The 20,745-nt window shown below is 42.6% G+C and overlaps 1 protein-coding gene across 1 annotated transcript in view; it reads left to right on the top strand.

Annotated features, from left to right (window-relative positions):
* Nucleotides 1–20,745, top strand: part of DNER (delta/notch like EGF repeat containing) — a 378,787-nt gene that overhangs the window by 242,560 nt on the left and 115,482 nt on the right. Inside the window, exon 7 of the mRNA XM_027964863.2 lies at nucleotides 7,202–7,315. Coding sequence (XP_027820664.2) covers nucleotides 7,202–7,315 — 114 coding nt within the window. The remainder of the gene's footprint in view (nucleotides 1–7,201; nucleotides 7,316–20,745) is intronic.

Genomic DNA, 20,745 nt, shown 5'->3' with positions numbered 1-20,745 from the left:
AGCCTTTCTCTTCTCCAGGGGATCTTCCCAACCGAGGAATCAAACCCAGATCTCCCACACTGTAGGCGAATTCTTTACCAGCTGAGCCACCAGGGAGGCATTAGGGCAAAAACTTTAAGCAGATGGATTCATTTGTGCCAGAAACTGTTTAAGTGCTAAAGATTCAGCGATTAACAAGACAAAGTCCTGATTCTCAGGGAGTTTATGGTCTCAAGAGGGAACCAAAAAGGAATATCATTTCAGGTAATGATAAATCTGTTGTAATGGAGCATGCAGGAACCCTGGGAGGACCACAAGTGGCTTCAGAGATGAAGCCTTCATCCCACAGCATCTCCTTTTAGATGGGGAGGCAGCCGGTAGATGTGCGTTTTGTGGAGTACTGCGTGCATGCTAAGTCACTTCAGTTGTATGCCCTCTTCCAGGGGATTTTCCCAGCACAGGGACAGAACCAGTGTTTCTTATATCTCCTGCATTGGCAGCCGGGTTCTTTAAAGTTAAGTACTAAGGTGAAGAATAAGGAAGCTTCCCTGGTGGCTCAGACAGTAAAGAGTCTGCCTGCAATGCAGTAGACCTGGGTTGAATTCCTGGTTCAGGAAGATTCCCTGGAGAAGGAAATGGCAACCCACTCCAGTATTTTTGCCTGGAGAATTCCATGGACAGAGGAGCCTGGAGGGCTACAGTCCAGGGGGTTGCAAAGAGTCAGAAATGACTGAGCGACTCACACTTTCACTTTCAAGAGACACAAGGTCTGAGCAGGTGATTCCTGAGTGGAGATCTGACTAGTGGGAGAGAACAGCCACAGAAGGGTGCAGGGTCAGAGGGAACAAAGGGATGGTGGGCTGTGGTTTCTGATGTCTTAGGTGGGCTCTTGTACACGTGGAAGACTATCTGAAATAATCTTTGTGTTTTTTTTCCTTGCAAGAATTAAAGTTATGAACAATAGTGATTCTCAAGCCCCATTGAACATCTCCACGTGCATTGCTTTAACCCTGTTTTTCAACTTTAAATGCATAAAAATTCAATTACTCAGCTATGCATTTTAATTTTAATCCTAGGTCTGATAGATGCTCTCATGCACCACACTTTCTCCAGGGTGACACCTTCTTTGCACACCAGCGTGCTCAGATCAGCCTAAGCCAGACACCCAGTGGCAGTCACAGGGCTCAGGTCTCTGTCATGACATCCTCCTCTGTTTACTTGGTTCCATCTCTTTCTGAGTTAGGAGACTCATCCTACCGAGGGAAGAGCTTTATTATCTCTGGCAGATTCCAGTTCTTCACCCAGGTGAGTTAGATTTGATGCTTAGACAACCAAGGTTGTTTCCAGGAAAGTCGGCTGTCTTACAAGACCGGGGCATCGAGGGCAATTCTTCCCCTATCAGTGATGAACACACAGGGGCCATCCTTTTCCTTACTGTCTCCAACTACAGTTAGCTCTGGGCTGGACCCTCCAATGGGTCCTGATTTTTCAGCAGATTGCACAACCCTTGGGTTCAAGAGAAGTCTTGACCTAATTATTCTGATTTTGTTTGGAACCCCCACAAAGATTGTAGCCAACTTCCTTTTCTGTTTAGTTGGATTTTGCATTTTTTTTTTAGCTTCTCTAAAACATTTTTTCATCTCCCTAACTGGTTCTAGAGGTGACTTACATGTTATTATGTTAGGTCCTCTTTGCCTTATGTACTTCAGTTTTAACCTCTCCTCTCTTATCTCCTGATTTTATAGGTGAAATTCCACTGTGTGTTCACCTCTTCCCCTTCCCTCCCTGCCAAAGCTAGTTGCTAATTTTCTTCTCAATAGTTTCTGTTACACAGTGGTTTAACATTAGCACCATCTAGCTCTTTCTAGGATAGGGTCATAACTGATTGTCTTGAATCCTGTCTCCCTCTCATATCCTTGTGTGGTCCTGCGGCCACAGCCCCAGAACAATGCTGAAGTCTGAAAAGGAGCTGGGCCTGTTTGACCCAGGGGGGCTGCAGTACTTTGGTCAATGGGGAGAATGGGAGGATGAGGGGGCAGAGGCCAGGACATGGTGTGGTTTTGAGTCATGGGGTAAAGTGTTAGGGTTTTATTCCAAGCTTTTGGGAAGCCATCCTGAACATTCTATGGGTAGGACTCCAATACTTTGGCCACCTGATGCGAAGAGCTGACTCACTAGAAAAGACCCTGATGCTGGGAAAGATTAAGGGCAAGGGGAGAAGGGGACAAAAGAGGATGAGATGGTTTAATGTCATCACCGACTCAGTAGACATGAGTTTGATACATACACGTGTGTGTGTGTGTGTGTGTGTGTGTGTGTCTGTGTCTGTGTGTCTGTGTGCTAGAACAGATCCTCCCTGACATATCCCAATGGCACCACTTACTACTGCTTGCAACCACTGGGTTGACTCCATCACTGGCTTGACCATCTACTAACAAGGTCCTTTGGGTGCCTGTCATTGCTTTGGTAAGATAAAGAAACATTATTAATGGTTGGCATAATTACTTCATTCCCCCAGACAGAGACTGGCTTTCAGCAGGATGGAAGGAAGAACTCAGGCAAAGCTTTAATGATCGAATCATCTTTTTTCATTTAAAGTCCTACCAATCACTTATTTAGTTTTGACTCCATGGTTATGACATAAATTAAAAAAACAAAAGACACAGAAAGGGAGATTTGTGAGCCTTAGGTATCCAGCTGAGAGTATCACAAGTAGCTCAAGGTCAGTGGTTTGTCTGACAACTGCAGGTAAACCTACTCTCTGTTGCTGTTCGGTCACTAAGTTGTATCCAACTCTGCAACCGTATGGACTGCAGCACAGTAGCCTCCTCTGTCCTTCACTGTGTTCCAGAGTTTGTTCAAATTCATGTTCATTGAGTCAGTGATGCTTGTCCTCTGTCTTCCCCTTCTGCTCCTGCCTTCAATCTTTCCCAGCATTAGGGTCTTTTCCAATGAGTCGGCTTCTCACTTCAAGTGGCCAAAATATTGGAGCTTCAGCTTCAGAATTAGTCCTTCCAATGAATATTCAGGGTCGATTTCCTTTAGGATTTTTAAAAGCATTTTATTTATTTATTTATTTAACACCCCAAACATTTTGTATCGGGGTATAACTTATTAACAATGTTGTGGTGGTTTTCAGGTGAACAGCAAAGGGACTCAGCCATTTCCTTTAGGATTGGCTGGTTTGAGCTCCTTGCTGTCCAAGAGACTCTCAAGAGTCTTCTCCAGTACCACAATTCTAAACATCAGTTCTTCAGCTTTCGACCTTCTTTGTGATCCCACTGGTGGCTCAGACAGCAAAGCATCTGCCTGTAATGCGGGAGACCTGGGTTCAATCTCTGTGTCGGGAAGATCCCCTGGAGAAGGAAATGGCAACCCACTCCAGTACTCTTGCCTGGAAAATTCCATGGACTGAGGAGCCTGGTAGGCTACAGTCCATGGGGTTGCAGAGTCAGACATGACTGAGCGACTTTACTTTCTTTTCTTTCTCACATCCATACATGACTACTGGAAAGACCATAGCCTTGATTATTCAGACCTTTGTCAGCAAAGTGATGTCTCTGTGTGTTACTCTGCTGTCTAGGTTTGTCATAGCTCTCCTTCCAAGGAGCAAGTGTCTTTTAATTTCATGGCTGCAGTCACCATCTGCAGTGGTTTTGGAGCCCAAGAAAATAAAGTCTGTCACTGTTTCCATTTTTCCCCATCTATTTGCCACGAGGTGATGGGACCGGATGTCACCCACTGCTCTCTGAGGGTCTAAGAAATGACTCGCTTTTTCTTTAAGAGTCCCTGGAGACAGCTTCAGGGTCTTCGTGGTTCCTTGCCCTCCACCTCTTCTCTCCCAGAGCTGGCTTCAGTCGGTCAGTGAGACCAGTGCAGTCGAGGGGGGTGCTCTTGGAACTTTGAACTCGCCACTGGCTTGAGCCAGTAGTAATACCTGGCCCTGTATAGACAAGCATCAGCTGACCAACCCGCCACCTGCAGCTAAGGATGCTAGTAATTCCATAATCCCATGACCCCAGCCCTACCTCTCTGTCTCTCTGATCCCCAACCACACAGTCCTCCACTGTTGTTTCTCATCTCCAATTATACTGAACTCAGACATGCCAGTATGTATATGCTTTGTAGTCTAGCTAGTTACACAGGGTCTTTTCCTTTATAGTTCCATGTTTCTCATATTTTAAATATCTTTAATATAATCCTTTTAAAGCTCTGGAACAGAAAGCAATGCTAGTGACTGATCCTTGACCAGTGTTCCTCGTTGGAGGGGACAATTGGCATTTGAGTGATAAAACTGTTATTCTAGAACCATCTCAGGCAGTGCAGAGCTTCAGAATCTCTACCACAGAATGCCAGTGTGACCTCCAGATCATTATAGACAATCCCTGAACACATCACAAACGTGGTTTATTCTCTTAGACTGAAATCTTATTAAACTTGCTTGCAATATTGGAGCAATGAACAATACTGAAGATTCAATTTGCTTATAGATTTAATATTAGATCAATTAGATAAGAACAAATTAAAAGCATGGGAAGATATGTGTGTTATCAGACAATATGGTTCTTAAAAAGAAATTGTTGCTATTAATATAGTTTTGAATATTTAACTAAAATTTTAAGTGGGACCAGATATTCATTAAGGAAGGCGTTAAAAGTGATCTTTGTGAAAATCACTTTTAGTTAGGGATGTATAATGAAGTCTTTATAGGTGAAGTAAAATTTTCTTTAAGATACCCATAGGGATGATATGGAAATATGAGGAGACTGCTGCTGCTAAGTCGCTTTAGTCGTGTCCGACTCTGTGCGACCCCAGAGATGGCAGCCTACCAGGCTCTTCTGTCCCTGGGATTCTCCAGGCAAGAACACTGGAGTGGGTTGCCATTTCCTTCTCCAAGGTATGAGAGTGAAAAGTGAAAGTGAAGTTGCTCAGTCATGTCCGACTCTTCACGATCCCATGGACTGCAGCCCACTAGGCTCCTCCATCCATGGAATTTTCCAAGCAAGAGTACTGGAGTGGGGTGCCATTGAGGAGACTAGATGAAGTTAAATGGACAGAATGTTAATCTGAATTTAGACCTATTATTTGAAAATGTATTACCATAAATTTGTTAGAGTAAGATGTCATCTTCTGAATTCTGGAGTGGCTTTTTGTCCTGGTGTTTAGATTTTTAGATTACGTAATTGTCTTATTTTTCCCATACCCATGAATTAGCTAGAGTCCCCTAGACTATTCCGTTATCAATGTGGACCATTTTTAAAGTCTTTATTGAACTTGTTACAATGTTGCTCCTGTTTTTCTGTTTCTTTTATTTGGCCAAGAGGCATGTAAGATCTTAGCTTCCCAACCAGGGATCAAACCAGAAACTCTTACATTAGAAGACAAGTCTTAACCACGGGACCACCAAGGAAGTCCTCCCTAGACTGTTTTAAAAAACACATAAAGAAGAGTAGAATTGCAAACAAGGCCTCCACATTCACAGTCTGTAATTTAGACTAGATTGGCAGGTCAGTGAAGCTCAGGCAAATCATCTCTCCCCTAACCTCATTGATTTATTTTTGCAAATATCAAGTATGGTGCTAATGACACTCCTTCAAAACTAATAATTCAGAAAGATAAGTTTTTATATACTTTATGTACATCCTGGAAAGATCAAAACGTTATAGTATGATTATAATTTAGTAGGAACTATCTGTGCATAAATATTTGATAGGAATCTCTCCAAAGTATTAATAATTATGTCACTCAAATAACATGACTGAGGGTAACTTTTTTCTCTTTCTATTTTAAATCTTGCATTTTCCAAATTTTCTTTCATAATCATTTTCTACTTTAAGCTAAAAAACATAATTGCATGTTATTTCTTAAACTTGCCTTTTGGGAGGGCTTTGTTTTCAAAGTTAACAAAATATTTGGAATTTATTTAAGGCTTCTTGGCTGCATGGGTATTCCAGTAGATTCAGGTCCTTTTTTTTCTCATCACACATATGTGGTGATGTTATTATCTGACAAAACCACCATTGCTTTACAGGAAAAACTGAGTTGGGTTTGTGCTTCAAATTAGAATTAAGATGAATATAGAAATGTGATTAGTATTATGTGTCTCAACTTCATTAGCTTTAAAAATGAAGGGTGAGGGGGTGAACACTGAGGGTCTTCTAACAGTAAAATATTACAAATTAAAAAAAATTTAATACCTATCTAGCAATTTTCCTAATGGTGTTTTTAAAAATAGGTAGTGAGATGATCATGGGAAAGTGACTGTCATCTCAGTGGTCAAGCAAGCGGGGGTGGGAAGGAGAGGGTGAGATGTATGGAGAAAGTAGCGTGGAAACATACACACTACCATATGTGAACTAGATAGCCAGTGGGAATTTGCGGTGTGACTCCGGGAACTCACACCAGGGCTCTGTAACAACCTAGAGGGGTGGGACTGGGGAGGGAGGTGGGAGGGAGGTTCAAGAGGGAGGGTACATATGTATACCTATGGTTGATTCATGTTGATGTATGGCAGAAACCAACACAGCTTTGTAAAACAATCATCCTCCAATTAAAAATTTAAAAATAAAAGTTTTAAAAAGTCATAAAAAAGACATTATAGAGACTGTTTTTCTCTAGGTCAGAAGAAAGGGACAGGGTGTTCAGTCTCAGCTTCTGAAGGTTCTAATATTTCAAAATAAAATGCAGAGCTAATGGTGAAAAAAATCTCTCTTTGCAAAAAAGATTTTGCAAAGCAAATGACTTTTGAACTATGATTCTGAGAGGTGGAGGCATAGAGAATGGGCATTTGGACATGAGGGGGATGGGAAGGGTGGGATGAATTGGGAGATTAGGACTGACATACACACACCGCCTTGTGTAAAATAGTGAGATAGAGGAAACGTGCTGTATAGCTTAGGGAGCTCAGCTCAGTGAGGACCTAGATGGGAGGGATGAGAGAGGTGGGAGGGAGGTCGAAGAAGGAGGGATATATGTGTATTATATATATTATATATATAGCTGATTCACATTGTTGTACAGCAGAAACTAACACAACAATGGAAAGCAAATATTCTTAAATAAAAAATAAAGCACTCTGTTTCTTGTTACAAAACCAAAGTGCCTGGGAGACTAGTGAAGGTTGCTGCCTTGGTTGGATAGGTACCAGTTAACTCCATCGACTTGCGGGATGGTTCGTGGTTTTGGGGACAGAGTGTTTTATACCTATCTCTCGTTTCCTCAGGTTATACTGGAGAGCTCTGCCAATCCAAGATTGACTACTGTATCCTAGAACCATGCAGAAATGGAGCAACATGCGTTTCTAATCTCAGTGGATTCACCTGCCAGTGTCTGGAAGGTCAGTATCAGTATCATTACAGGAATAACTTTCATTTTCCATTTTAAATCCTACGTTAATTTGACGACCTTTGTACTTCAATTTTCTGAAAAACTCTCCTCAAGAGAACTTCCTACTTTGTCCCATTTATAAAACAAAATATAAGATGGCTCCTTTTTTGAAAGCTCTGTGCTAAAATAGCTTGGAAAGTATGTCTGAATATTAGATATAATCTCAAAATTTCTGCAGTTTTCATTTACACATTGAAAATGAACAACTTATAATAAAATGGAATTTTTGTATAATGACAAATTTCACTTGATAAGATTTCTTTTAAATTATGTGTTAGGTTTTTGATACCAATTTACATTAAAATTTTTTCACCATAAAGTTCACCTGTTTTTGTCTTTAAATCCACCTTATGACATCTTGGACACATATAGTCTCCTGGAAGGTCACATATTCAAGGCAATTTTTATTAAAAAATAGTCATACTGTTTCGATTTCACCTGAAGAAGCAGACAGATGGTCCTAGTTATGGAGCTGGTGTTAAGGAACAATTTTGCACTTGGAGGAAGTTTTGTTTCTATTTCTGCTTGGAGAAATGTTATGGAAAGAATTACCCTAAACCTTTAACATGATAAGAATAACATGATATTAAAGGTGTTTTCCCCCCTAAAACCAGCATGTAAGCTCCTTATGCACAGAAGGGACACTGACAGTTACATAGAGTCAGTTGACATCCTTTGCAGAGATTGCATGCTGAATCCTCGTGAATAAGGAAACATCTCTGTACTCATTAACCTGAATTACCTCCTGGCTTAGAGGCTGGACTGGGACAGTGGTACAGATGGATGTTGATAAAAGACCACTGACTCCCAGGTAACCCCAGCGCCATGATGGGCGCTGCCTCGTATACTTTATGCTTTCATATTCTGAAGCCCAAACAGCCACTCAGGAAGTGGAGCCTTTTTCTGGCTTCTGCTCCCCTGGGCAGGGACAGGAGCGGGTGGCTGGGGTTCTCCTGGTTATCCCCCAGCTGTGCGTGCCTATGATAGACATGGTTACCATGACGATGGCGCTACAGGTGCTGGATGGCCTCCACTCTTCACTCGAGTGCCTTAAGCAAATGGGAAAGCTGGACAGGAGGATGACAGAGTCAGCACCAGTGGTCACTCATGTACAGAGCACTGGGCGGCTTCTCAAAGCTTTGCCACAGCCCAGGTGAGTGGGTTGCCACCTAACCCGGGTTGTAGGCTGGGCTTAGAGTCAAAGGAAGGTTTCAGTGACTGCTGGCCAGTCACTAGTTTTCCTCCCCCACCCGATCGATCCTCCTTTTTCTGTCTTAAGTGGTTATGGGCCATGAGAACCCTGCTTCCCTCATAGGGCCATCCCGGGATTGAATGGGATTTTGTGGAAAGATATTTGAAAACTCCGCAGTTCTTTATTATCATAGTTTTGCTGGAGAAGGTTCAGATCGGACCCCAGAGGCTCTGAGAAGTGGTGATTCGCACAAGGTCACACTGATAGTATAGAGAAGGAAATGGCAACCCACTCCAGTACTCTTGCCTGGAAAATGCCATGGAGGAGCCTGGTAGGCTACAGTCCATGGGGTCACAGAGAGTCAGACACGACTGAGCGACTTCACTTCACTTCACACTGATAGTAAAGCCAGACCCTTGAGCAGCAGCCCAGGAATTCTGTGTTCATGTGCGCTCCGTTTCTCTAGTTGATAAAGACTTGTTGAGCAAGTCCTGCATACCAGGCGCTGGACTGGGTGCTGGCCTGGAGGGTCAGAAAAGCTGAGATGGCCCCTCCTGTGATGCGGACACAAATAAGTCCCTAATCACAAGCCAGAATGTGTGCCTTTAAGATGCATGACGAGGATCTGCTTAGCCTTGGGGACCTAGAAGAGATGCCCACATGTGGAGAGTGAGTGAGGAGGAAGAGCGAAAAGTTGAGGGCATCCCCACAAGCAAAAGGAAAAGGGAGGAATGTGGGTGACAAGGGCTGAGTCCTCAGGGCTTTAGGACTTTGTGGGCATGAGTGGGGCATGTCTTGTTCAACCCAGAGGGGAGAGAGCAGAGGCTTAGGCCTGAAGCCTGTCTGCCTCTTGCTAACCAATTCTGTCCCTGGGCAAGTAAGAGTTCATACTTCTCTGTGTCTCAGAGAAAATTGTAAAATTGATACAGCAATAACCCTCACTTCTTAGGGTCCATGAGGATGAAATGAGAAGATGCTTAGACGAGGTGCTTATTAGCGCAGGGTGCCTGGCTAAGTGCTCAGTAAGTATTAGGCATTGTATCACGACTGTTTTCCTAGTAATGATTACCATTAAACCGTTGAAAAATGTAAACAGGAATTGGTAATTTTCCATTTGTACCAGTATGGAGTGTGGGTTGGAGAGAGACAAGTATGGAAATAGAAGGGTTGCTGAAGTTTGGGAAATCCATGTTGCCTGTTAAGAAGGGAAGGTGGAATCTTAAAAGGAGAGATGCTGGTGATTTGGGAGAACTTTTGAGGGGAAACAGAAGGGTCTGGGGATGGATGGATATGGAGGTGGAGGGGGAGTGATGGGGAAATTTATGGCTTCTGTTGCTTTACTGTTGGTCGTGCCATTCATGGAGAGAAAAAACAAAACCATGGAAGGGAAGTGTTCTATTTTGGACATATTGAGTGTGAGAGATGGCAGCTGGGCAGGTGCTGTGAGTCTGGGAGTGAGCAGAGTCATCTGACCATGTCTCTACTCAGAGACCTTGGTCTATAGACTGTAATCTCAACCTGGGTGTTGATAGGCTTGTCTAGAGACCTCCTTTATCCATTAGCCCATCAGTTCCTCCACTCTGTCTTGATAAAGTGTAGAGAAGTGAATTGAAATGATTCAGATGAATTTCCCAGCAAGGTTTTGTATGAAGACTTTCATCCACAGGTTTACCTTCACTAAAGATTGACCAGGGAAAGGGGCTTCAGCTATAAATCAGAAGGATTCATTGCCATGTTTTGAAGCCTCTCAGCAACTGGCATTTTAAAAGCAGCCCCTCCCACGGACCTGTCCCACGGTGGTTGTTGTAGGAATTATTTATAGAGCACTTTGCGCTTAAAAAACAGCCCGTGTCTGCAAGTTTTCTCCTATCAGTCATGCTGTGAGAACAAGTTTAAAAGAGTTTCAAGTCCACATAATGTTCTGAAGTTTGGAGCCAGCACTTGACCCTTGACTGCCAGCTTTTTTTCTCCCCAGTGATTAGCATTTTGGCATGTTAACTTTGTATATGTGCATTTATGTATCTAGTTTGTTGTTTTTGTAAAGTAATTTGAAAGTAAATTATAGGCATCATCACACTTTATCCCCAAATAAATGAGTTTGTGTTTTCTGAGAATAAGAACATTCTCCTTGATAGCTATGATACCATGCCAAAGAAGATTAGTAATTATTTTCTAGTATTATTTGCTATCTGCCCTGTTTTCACTTGCTTCTTTGGATATATGCATAGGTTCTGTCTGCTTCGCTTCCCTATGATATTTTTTTGTGGGTGGGAAGTGTGTTTTATCCATCGTTCTTTCATCAACTCCAACTATCCTATATCACAGAGCTTTTAGTTCTGTATTTTATGCTAGTAGGAAGCTAATAACTATTTGTTACATGAATTAATTATAAAAGTCAGCAAGTTGCTTCTATGTCCTAACTATTGAATTGGGAAATTAGGATAATATATATATATATATATATATATACACACACACACACACTGTTAGGTATAAAGTGGATAACTAATAAGAACATACTGTTAGGTATAAAGTGGATAACTAATAAGAACATACTGTATAGCACAGGGAAAAAAAAAGAAGGTACTATCTGTTTGTAGGACATATATTCAGTTAACCTTAAAAATGCATTCCATTATACATTAGATAGAAATACTGTTTGATTCCACTTATGCAAAGTACCCAGAACTGTCAAGTTCAGAGAGTCAGAAAGTACTTTGGTAGATGCAGGGGCAGGCAGGGAATTTCAGAGTTTCTGTTTAGGAAGGTAAGCCATTTGGGAGATGGATGAGGATGAAAGTTGTACAATAATGTGAATGTACTCAGTGCCACTGAGCTGTTCAGTTTGTTGTTCAGTCCCTAAGTTGTGTCCAGCTCTTTGCAACCCCCTGGACTGCGTATGCTAGACTTCCTTGCCCTTCACTATCTCCTGGAGTTTGCTCAAACACATGTCCACTGGTGGGTGATGATATCCAGCCATCTCATTCTCTGTCACCCCTTTCTCCTCCGGCCCTCAATCTTTCCCAGCATCAGAGTCCTTTCCAATGAGTTGGTTCTTCTCATCAGGTGGCCAAAGTACTGGAGCTTCAGCTTCAGCATCAATCCTTCCAATGAATATTCAGGGTTGATTTCCTTTAGGATTGACTGGTTTAATATCCTTGTGGTCCAAGGCACTCTCACGAGTCTTCTCCAACACCACAGTTCAAAAGCGTCAATTCTTCAGCCCTCAGCCTTCTTTATGGTATAGCTCCCACATCCATATATGACTACTGGAAAAACCATAGCTTCAACTCTATAGACCTTTGTTGGCAAAGTAATGTCTCTGCTTTTTAATATGCTCTCTAGGTTTGTCATAGCTTTTCTTCCTAGGAATAAGCGTCTTTTAATTTCATGCCTGAAGTTACCATCCACAGTGATTTTGGAGCCCCAAGAAAATGAAGTTTGTCCCTGTTTCCATTTTTCCTCCATTTGTCATGAAGTAATGGAATCAGATGCCATGATCTTAGTTTTTTGATTGTTGAGTTTTAAGCCAGCTTTTTCACTCTCCTCTTTCACCTTCATCAAGAGGCTCTTTAGTTCCTCTTTGCTTTCTGCCATTAGAGTGGTATCATCGGTGTATCTGGGGTTGTTAATTCTGCTGGCAATCTTGATTCCAGCTTGTGATTTATTCAGCCTGGCATTTCACATGATGTACTTTGCATATAGGTCATATATGTAGGGTGACAATATACAGCCTTGATGTACTCCTTTTCCAATTTTGAACCAGTCCATTGTTCCATGTTCGGTTCTAACTGTACAGTTAAATATGGTTAAAATGGCATGTTTTATATTACGTGATTTTTACCACAGTAAAAAAAAGCATTAAAAAAGTCAACATTTAGCTATCGCTCACTACATTTAAGGAGAAGGCAATGGCAACCCACTCTAGTACTCTTGCCTGGAAAATCCCATGGATGGAGGAGCCTAGTGGGCTGCAGTCCAAGGGGTTGCAAAGAGTCAGACACAACTGAGCGACTTCACTTCCAATTTTCACTTTCATGCACTGGAGAAGGAAATGGCAACCCACTCCAGTGTTCTTGCCTGGAGAATCCCAGGGACAGGGGAGCCTGGTGGGCTGCCGTCTATGGGGTCGCACAGAGTTGGACACGACTGAAGCGACTTAGCAGCACTACATTTAATAACTTATTTGATCCTCACAATAGTCGTGTGAAGGAAATACTATCGATATTTCCATTGAACAGATTGAGAAGCTGAAACACAAGAGAGTGAATAACTTGCCTGCGATCACACAACTAGAAATTTAAACCCAGGCAACTTGGCACTAGCATTCTTAAACCTTGGCCTATACCATCTCTGAATATATTCTTTAAAGTGAATTTTATTTTATTTAAAAATATGGTCTTTAAAATAAATAAAATGTGGTTTATTTTAAAATATGGCCTTTGTTTGACCAAGTCATGAGTCAAATAAATTCAAAGTTAGTTGGGTTTTCAAACTTCTAAAAGTTCCTGCTAAAAATTCTTAAGCATGGAAAAAAACCCCTAGAATTCCCACCCCTACCCCCAACGCTTTTTTTTGTTAAGTACAGTGAAGTCCTTTTATGACAGTCCTGCCCCATCCAGAAGGCTGTTAAACCTGGCTCTCCCTCTGGATAGTGCTTTCAACACTGTTCCATCACATCCTTGCTCTTCTCTGTCGTTTTCATCTCCATCCTATTTCCTTCAAGGATCCTTTTCCATCTGATCTGGACTGAGTCCTTAGAGGTTGAACTACTTCCTGGGTACTCATTACTTTGACTTTTGTCTTCTTTTTAACCTCTCTCCAAAAGTTCAAGGTTGTGGAGGCCTGAGAGACAGCTTGTGCTGTGATTATCCCATGAGCTCACCTTCCAGAAGGTATCTGCTCTTCTCTTATTCTTATATTTTTATGCTTCCTTCAACGAGCCCTGCCTTTTCTTTGAATTTCAACTTAATATTCATCAGGTCCCTATTTGAAAAGTGCAGTTTCAGATTCTGGTTCAAGTAGGGGTGATAAGAAACAAAAGTAAGCTTATCGTGAGTGCTTCCTTATGTTTCAGTTCAGTTCAGTTCAATTCAGTCGCTCATTTGTATCCAACTCTTTGCGACCCCACGGATTGCAGCACACCAGGCCTCCCTGTCCATCACCAACTCCCAAAGCTTGCTCAAACTCATGTCCATCGAGTCAGTGATGCCATCCAACCATCTCATTCTCTGTCTTCCCCTTCTTCTGCTGCCTTCAGTCTTTCCCAGCATCAGGGTCTTTTCCAGTGAGTCTGTTCTTCCCATCAGGTGGCCAAAGGATTGGAGCTTCAGCTTCAACATCAGTCCTTCCGATGAATATTCAGGGCTAATTTCCTTTAGAACTGACTGGTTTGACTTATTGAGCGATAACAAAGATAAAGTAATTGGGAGTTGATTTTATTGCCTCTGAATATACTCTTCATATCGGTTTTGTCTTTATGTTTGGTTTACAACTTTGAGACCCTTAACTTTTGAAATAAATGCATCTTAAATCTGAGGAGGTTTAATTATAGATACTTATCATCACTGCTTATTGGTATTTAAATACGTATGTTTAAATATGTGAGCATATCTAAATACACAAATAAGTACAATCTGTATATTACTGCCTAGCCATCATCTTTGCTTCCGCATCTCCTTTAAAATTTTTTTCCCTTGGAAATTTGAAGTAGAATAAAGAATAAAAAGAAGTGGGTAGTGATGAGAACATTCAGTAGTGAAGCACATTTGTCAGTCCTGCCTGTGTGACCATTTGCATCTTGCTGGCACGCCTCCTAGAACCTGAGGCCCTTCCTGGCATCCACCTTTTAGAGAAGACAGATGCTAATCAGAGATGACGTGAGAATATGGGGCTTCATGACTACTTTGAGGAAATATTTCATCCAATGTATTTAAAAGACATTACTGTAAAGGTATTTCCTGGTGTGATGCCCTTGGCTAGGATTAAGGCAAGTAGAACTTGTATGAACTGCTCTTGCCCTACGATTATGAAGACAAGTACTTCCACCAAGAAGAGGACCTACATGTCAGTTCTCTCACTTTTTGGATGCAAGGTTAGATCCACTATCAGACATGCAGATCTTTTTTTTCTTTTTTTAGACCTGCAGATCTTAAAACATTAAAAAAAATTTTATGCAAGTATAACTGATTTATAATGTATTATTTTCTGTGGTACAGCAAAGTGAATCAGTTATACATGTATATGAAAGTGAAAGTTGCTCAGTCATGTCCAACTCTTTGTGACCCCATGGACTATATAGCCCACTAGGTTTCTTTGTCCATGGAATTCTCCAGGCAAGAATACTGGAGTGGGTTGCCATGCCCTTCTCCAGGGATCTTCTCAACCCAGGGATTGAACCCAGGTCTCCTGCTTTGCAGGCAGATTCTCTACCGCTTGAACTACTTGGGAATCCCAGTACATGTATATGCTATGTGCTTATTTGCTTCACTGGTGTCTGACTCTTTGCAGCACCATGGACTGTAGCCCACCAGGCTCCTCTGTCCATGGGATTTCACAGGCAAGAATACTGGAGTGGGTTGCCATGCCCTCCTCCAGGCAATCTTCCTGACCCAGGGGGTCGAACCCATGTCTCTTACATCTCCTGCATTGCAGGGGGATTCTTTACTGCTGAGCCACCAGGGAAGCCCCTATATGTATATATACACACTTGTTTTTATATTCCTTTCCATTATGATTTATCATAGGATATGAAATATAATTTCCTGTGCTGTGCAGTAGAATCTCGTTGATGATCCATTTTATATATAGTAGCTTGTATCTGCTAATCCCAAACTCCCAATCCACCCCTTCCCTAGCCTCCCTTCCCCTTGACAACCACACGTCTGTTCTCTATGTCTCTGAGTCTGTTTTTGTTTCATAGATAAGTTCATTTGTATCGTATTTTATTTAAAACATTATTTGTTTATTTATTTGGCTGTACCACATCTTAGTTGCAGTGAGCAGCATCTAGTTTCCTGACGAGGCATTGAACCATTGGGAGCGTGGAGATTCTGCATATAAGTGATATCATATGATATTTGTTTTTCCCTTTCTGACTTCACTTAGTGTGATAATCTCTAGGTCCGTCCAGGTTGCTGCAAATGGCGTTGTTTCATTCTTTTTTATGGCTGAGTAGAATTCCATAGTATATGCACTGCATCTTCTTTTTCCATTCGTATATCGATGCACATTTAGGTTACTTCCATGTCTTAGCTGTTGTAAGTAGTACTTCAGTGAACATAGAGGTGCCTATATCTTTTTGAATTATAGTTTTGTCTTGGTAGATGCCCAGGAGTGGGACTGCTGGTTGTTATTGTTTTAGTTGTTAAGTCTATCCAACTCTTTGACCCCATGGACTGTAGCCCGCCAGGTCCCTCTGTCCATGGGATTCTCCAGGCAAGAACACTGTTCGTGGGTTGCCATTGCCTTCTCCAGGGGATCTTCATGACCCAGGGATCAAACCAGAGTCTACTGCCTTGGCAGGTGGGTTCTGTGCCACTGAGCCACCAGGGGAAGCTCACTTGTTTTCTTACTCTATCCCTGAAACCAGGTTTATTGTAGACTTACACAAGTCTTTTGAGACCTAAAGTTCTGTCAAAACTTGTCAAAAATTCATTGTAGTTTTAATTTGCATTTAAATTTGAGATGTTGAGCACCTTTTCATGTGGCCGTCTGTACAGACATGCAGATCGTGTAACACGGAAGCTCCATTGCCAAGAGTGGACAGCCGGTGCCTTTGGTGGCGTGGAAATCAGGGGACCTGAATCTGGTCCTGATGAGGAATGGGAAAGTGGCGTAGTTATGAATGTGGGTTTTTCAGGTCACACTGCTTGGGTTTGAAGTCTGGACCCACTTCTTTTATAGATTTTTGGGCTCATTTTCCTCATTTAGGAAAGGAGAATGATATTTGTAAATCCTTTACTAGTTGAAGAATAGAAAAAGACCCGAAGCCCTCAGCACTGTGCTTGGCTGAGTGCTGAATGAATGTTTGATGATGGTGAAGGTGGTGGGAATGCAGTCATATCACCTTGGGAAAGTCATGTCATTTTTATCTTTTCCAGCCATGCTTCCTTGTAAAAGGGCTCACTGTTACCTTTAAGGGTCCCTACTCCTAAGTCTTTGATTCAAATATATCAGTTTAAGAACCCCTTGCTCAGTCAATAAATCCATTTTTTTGTTTCAAGTGATGTTTAAAGAGAGAAGTTTCATAACCTCTAAGCGACTCTAAGGAAAGCTTGAGTCTAAAACCCATTGTCAGCCCAAAGGCCCCTGTAGGTTAAACCCCACTGCAACACCCTCCAAGGGTTTATCCAAACTATTTTTGTTTTTCTACATTTTATAGCTTTGAGGAATCTAGCCATATAAATCCTTTTGTCCAGCTCAAATATCAGGGTAATGCCTTTCATCTTAAACTGATTTATAGGCAATAGCCACACATGTCATAAAATTTATCTCCAAGATAATGTGTATTGTTCAGAAACTGGACCTATTACCCCATCAGGATTTAGAACTTATATATTAATAGTCCTGGGATTTGGTTGTTTTCCCCAGGATCCTGGTATGTAAGCTTTGGTGAAAGTACTCTCTTAGGATCATATGAAACTGCATGTATTTATTTAAGAAACGTGCAACATGCCCTCATAAAAGCCCAAATAAAATACTGCTCTTATTCTTTTAAAATCTGGCATTATCCCTAAATCACCACTTCATTGGGGAATTGTAGCAGCTGAGATCCTTGGAGTTCCAAGTGGTGTATGGTTTCATCTTTGGGAAACAAAGCAGGGTATTAAGACTTATTAAGTGTGAGTAAAAATGTTATTTCTATGTTTGATGCATGCTAATTAATTTTTGATTTAGGGTTAAGTTCATATTTCTTTTTTTTTTAAGTTCATATTTCTTTTTTTGTTCTCTTTCTTTTTCCCACATGACACAGTTTCTCTGAGATTGTCTCAAAACACTGCAAAGCCTGTTGCTTGCTTGCTTCTCCCAGCTGCACTCACTTTAGTGAGTGCCGGAGCCTGTCCCTCACCTTTATTTTTATTAATACTTCCCCTTTGGGAACCATGTGATACTCGGTTTAGTGTAACAGATGGGGGTCCAAAGTGACAGTGCGATGAGTGAATGAAGAGATAAACAATGATAATCTGGTGCTTTTCTTTTGGAAAAGAGGAAGGATATACCTAGAGAACAAGTGAAGTCACTCAGTCGTGTCCGACTCTTTGCGACCCTGTGGACTGTAGCCCACCAGGCTCCTCTGTCCATGGGATTCTCCAGGCAAGAATAGTGGAGTGGGTTGCCATTTCACCACTAATTGTGATTTCTCAAGGTGTGTGTCCAGTCAAGCACATGAAGATTAGTTACCATTATTGCAGGTAAACACCGTGAACTTCAGCCCTTTCTCTCTTGTGGCTCCATTGTAATCACGTGGCATCAGCAGTAACAGTAACACTCGTGATGGTACCTGCCACTTGTGGAGTGCCTACTGTGTGTCAAAGCACTGTGTTTGGCACTTGAAGTTGTTCTTCAGCAGAACGTAGCAGCGGGGGCCAAGCAGCCTTGCTGCTTGAGTCTTAATCTGTTTGATCACTTTAGCACTTACTGACTTGGGGCAAGTAAACTGAAATTCCCTATGCCTCCCTGCGAATAGTTTCATCAGTACGATTTTTCTAGATTTCACTTATACACATGAGTATATGATTCTTGTTTTTCTCTTTCTGACTCAGTGGGACAGTCTCTAGGTTCATTCACGTCGCTGCAAATGACATATATACACTGCCATGTGGCTAGGTGGCTAGTGGGAAGCTGCTGTATAGCACAGGGGCCCAGCTTGGTGCACTGTGATGACCTTGTGTGATGGGATGGTAAGAGTGGGAGGTGGGAGGGAGGCTCAAGAGGGAAAGGATTATATGTGTATATATAGCTGATTCCCATTTTCGGCAGAAACTAACAGAACGTTGTAAAGCAATTATACTCCAATAAAAACATTTCCATGTGCCTCATTTTTTGCATCTCTAGAGGAAGGGTGGTAAGGTGAGGTGAGGTGAAGTCGCTCAGTCGTGTCCGACTCTTTGCAACCCCATGGACTGTAACCTACTAGGCTTTTCCATCCATGGGATTCTCCAGGCAAGAATACTGGAGTGGATTGCCATTTCCTTCTCCAGGAGATCTTCCTGACCCAGGGATCGAACCCAGGTCTCCTTCATTGGAGGCAGAAGCTTTAACCTCTGAGCCACCAGGGAAGATACAAGTAAGGGTGGTGGTATTAATGATATCTACCCAGTGAGTTGTTATGGGCTTCCCTTGTAGCTCAGCTGGTAAAGAATCCACCTGCAATGCAGGAGACCTAGGTTCGATCCCTGGGTTGGGAAGATCCCCTGGAGAAGGAAAAGGCTACCCACTCCAGTGCTCTGGCCTAGAGAATTCCATGAACTGTATAGTCCATGGGGGTCGCAAAGAGTTGGATGCAACTGAGCGACTTTCACTTCACAGTGAGTTGTTATAAGAACTAAATTAGTACGTAGCGCATGTGAAAGTGCTAGTCGCTCAATTGTGTCTGACTTTTTGTGACCCTGTGGATTGTAGCCCTCCAACTCCTCTATCCATGGGATTCTCCAGGCCAGAACACTGGTGTGGGTAACCATTCCCTTCTCCAGGGGATCTTCCTGGCCCAGGGATCGAACCCAGGTTTTCTGCATCGCAGGTGGATTCTTTATCATCTGAGCCACTAGGGAAGCCCTATCCAGTGCATAGGAAGTGCCTAGTATAAAGTAAGTGATTAATATAAAGGGCACTATTTATTCCCCACAACTGCTGTACAAGGTGGATTCTGAGGCTCTAGGTCTTGGTGGGTCCAGGGTTCAAGCCCAGCTTTGTCTGGTTCTGGAGTCCGTGTTCTCTCTGCTGCACCAAGCTCCTTCTCTGGTCAAGTTCTAGCTTGTGTGGCAGCTGCTTGGGCGCAGCTCTGCTCTTTCTCCTGGAACTCCCAACTTCCTCAAGGCAGTGATGCTACGCTTTTTTGTATCTCTGGAGTACCTGTGAGCCATGTTGAATTCAGGAATGAATCAACAGCTTGCAACAGTGGCAACAGTATCATTTTATGTGGAAAGAAACTGTAGCCAAGATGGATTAACCAGTGTTCACTAATGTAACCAGGCGACTCTTACTGGTTAGATCCATTGCAAGCTCAGTGATAGCAGCAGTGAGGCAGGGAATTGAATCTCAACCTTTGGCTTTCAGTGTCCCATTTGTGTATGGTTTAGGGGTCACCGAGAGACGTGGACAGAGTTCAGATACAGAACTTGGGGACCCTTTTCTCTAACTGTCTTCTTTCCCAGAACCCTTTTCACTCCTCGAGGGGTGCCTGTCCTGGACTCCTTCCCCTTGTTCCTTTGAAATTAATTAATTAGCAAATTAATTAAATTAGCTTCACGGGGTCTTCTTTGCTGCACATGGGCATTCTCTAGTTGTGGCGATCGGGGGCTATTCTTGATTATGGTGCATGGCCTTCTCATGCATGGCCACACTCTAGGGTGGCTTTGGGCCCTAGAGTGTGTAGGCTTTGGGAGTTGCGGCTCCAGGGCTCCAGAGCACAGGCTCAGTCGTTTTGGCTCACGGGGTTGGTTAGTTTCTCCATGGCATGCAGGATCTTCCGCGACCAGGGATTGAACCTGTGTCCCCTGCATTGGTAGCTGGATGCTTAACCACTAGACCATCAGGGAAGTCCTGAGGCTAGTGTCTTGGCCTCTCTGGGCCATAGGTCCAGTTAAGGATGCCTGCAGGGTGGGGCTTCCTAAACCTGAACCTCAGCCCATGCTGTCCATATTTTGGCTCTTCTCCACAACCTGCCTGCTTTTGTTCACTTTCAGAGTCATGAAGTAGTGTTAGGGTGTTTTGGCCTGGAATTCAGTTATTTGTGGACCAATCTGTTTGTTCTCGGGTTTGGGCTCATATGGTAAAGAATCTGCCTCCAATGCAGGAGACCTGGGTTCTGTCCCTCAGTGGGAAAGATCCCCTGCAGAAGGAAATGGCAACCCACTTCAGTATTCTTGCCTGGAGAATTCCACAGAGGAGCCTGGTGGGCTATAGTCCATGGGATCATGAAGAGTCAGACATGACTGAGTGACTAACACTTTTCCTTGTTCAAAGCT

This window comes from Ovis aries, chromosome 2 (genome assembly GCF_016772045.2).
Source record: "Ovis aries strain OAR_USU_Benz2616 breed Rambouillet chromosome 2, ARS-UI_Ramb_v3.0, whole genome shotgun sequence".
Classification (NCBI taxonomy): Eukaryota; Metazoa; Chordata; class Mammalia; order Artiodactyla; family Bovidae; genus Ovis; species Ovis aries.
The sequence above is the reverse complement of the archived record's forward strand: the minus strand, read 5'-3'. Positions and strand labels throughout refer to the sequence as shown.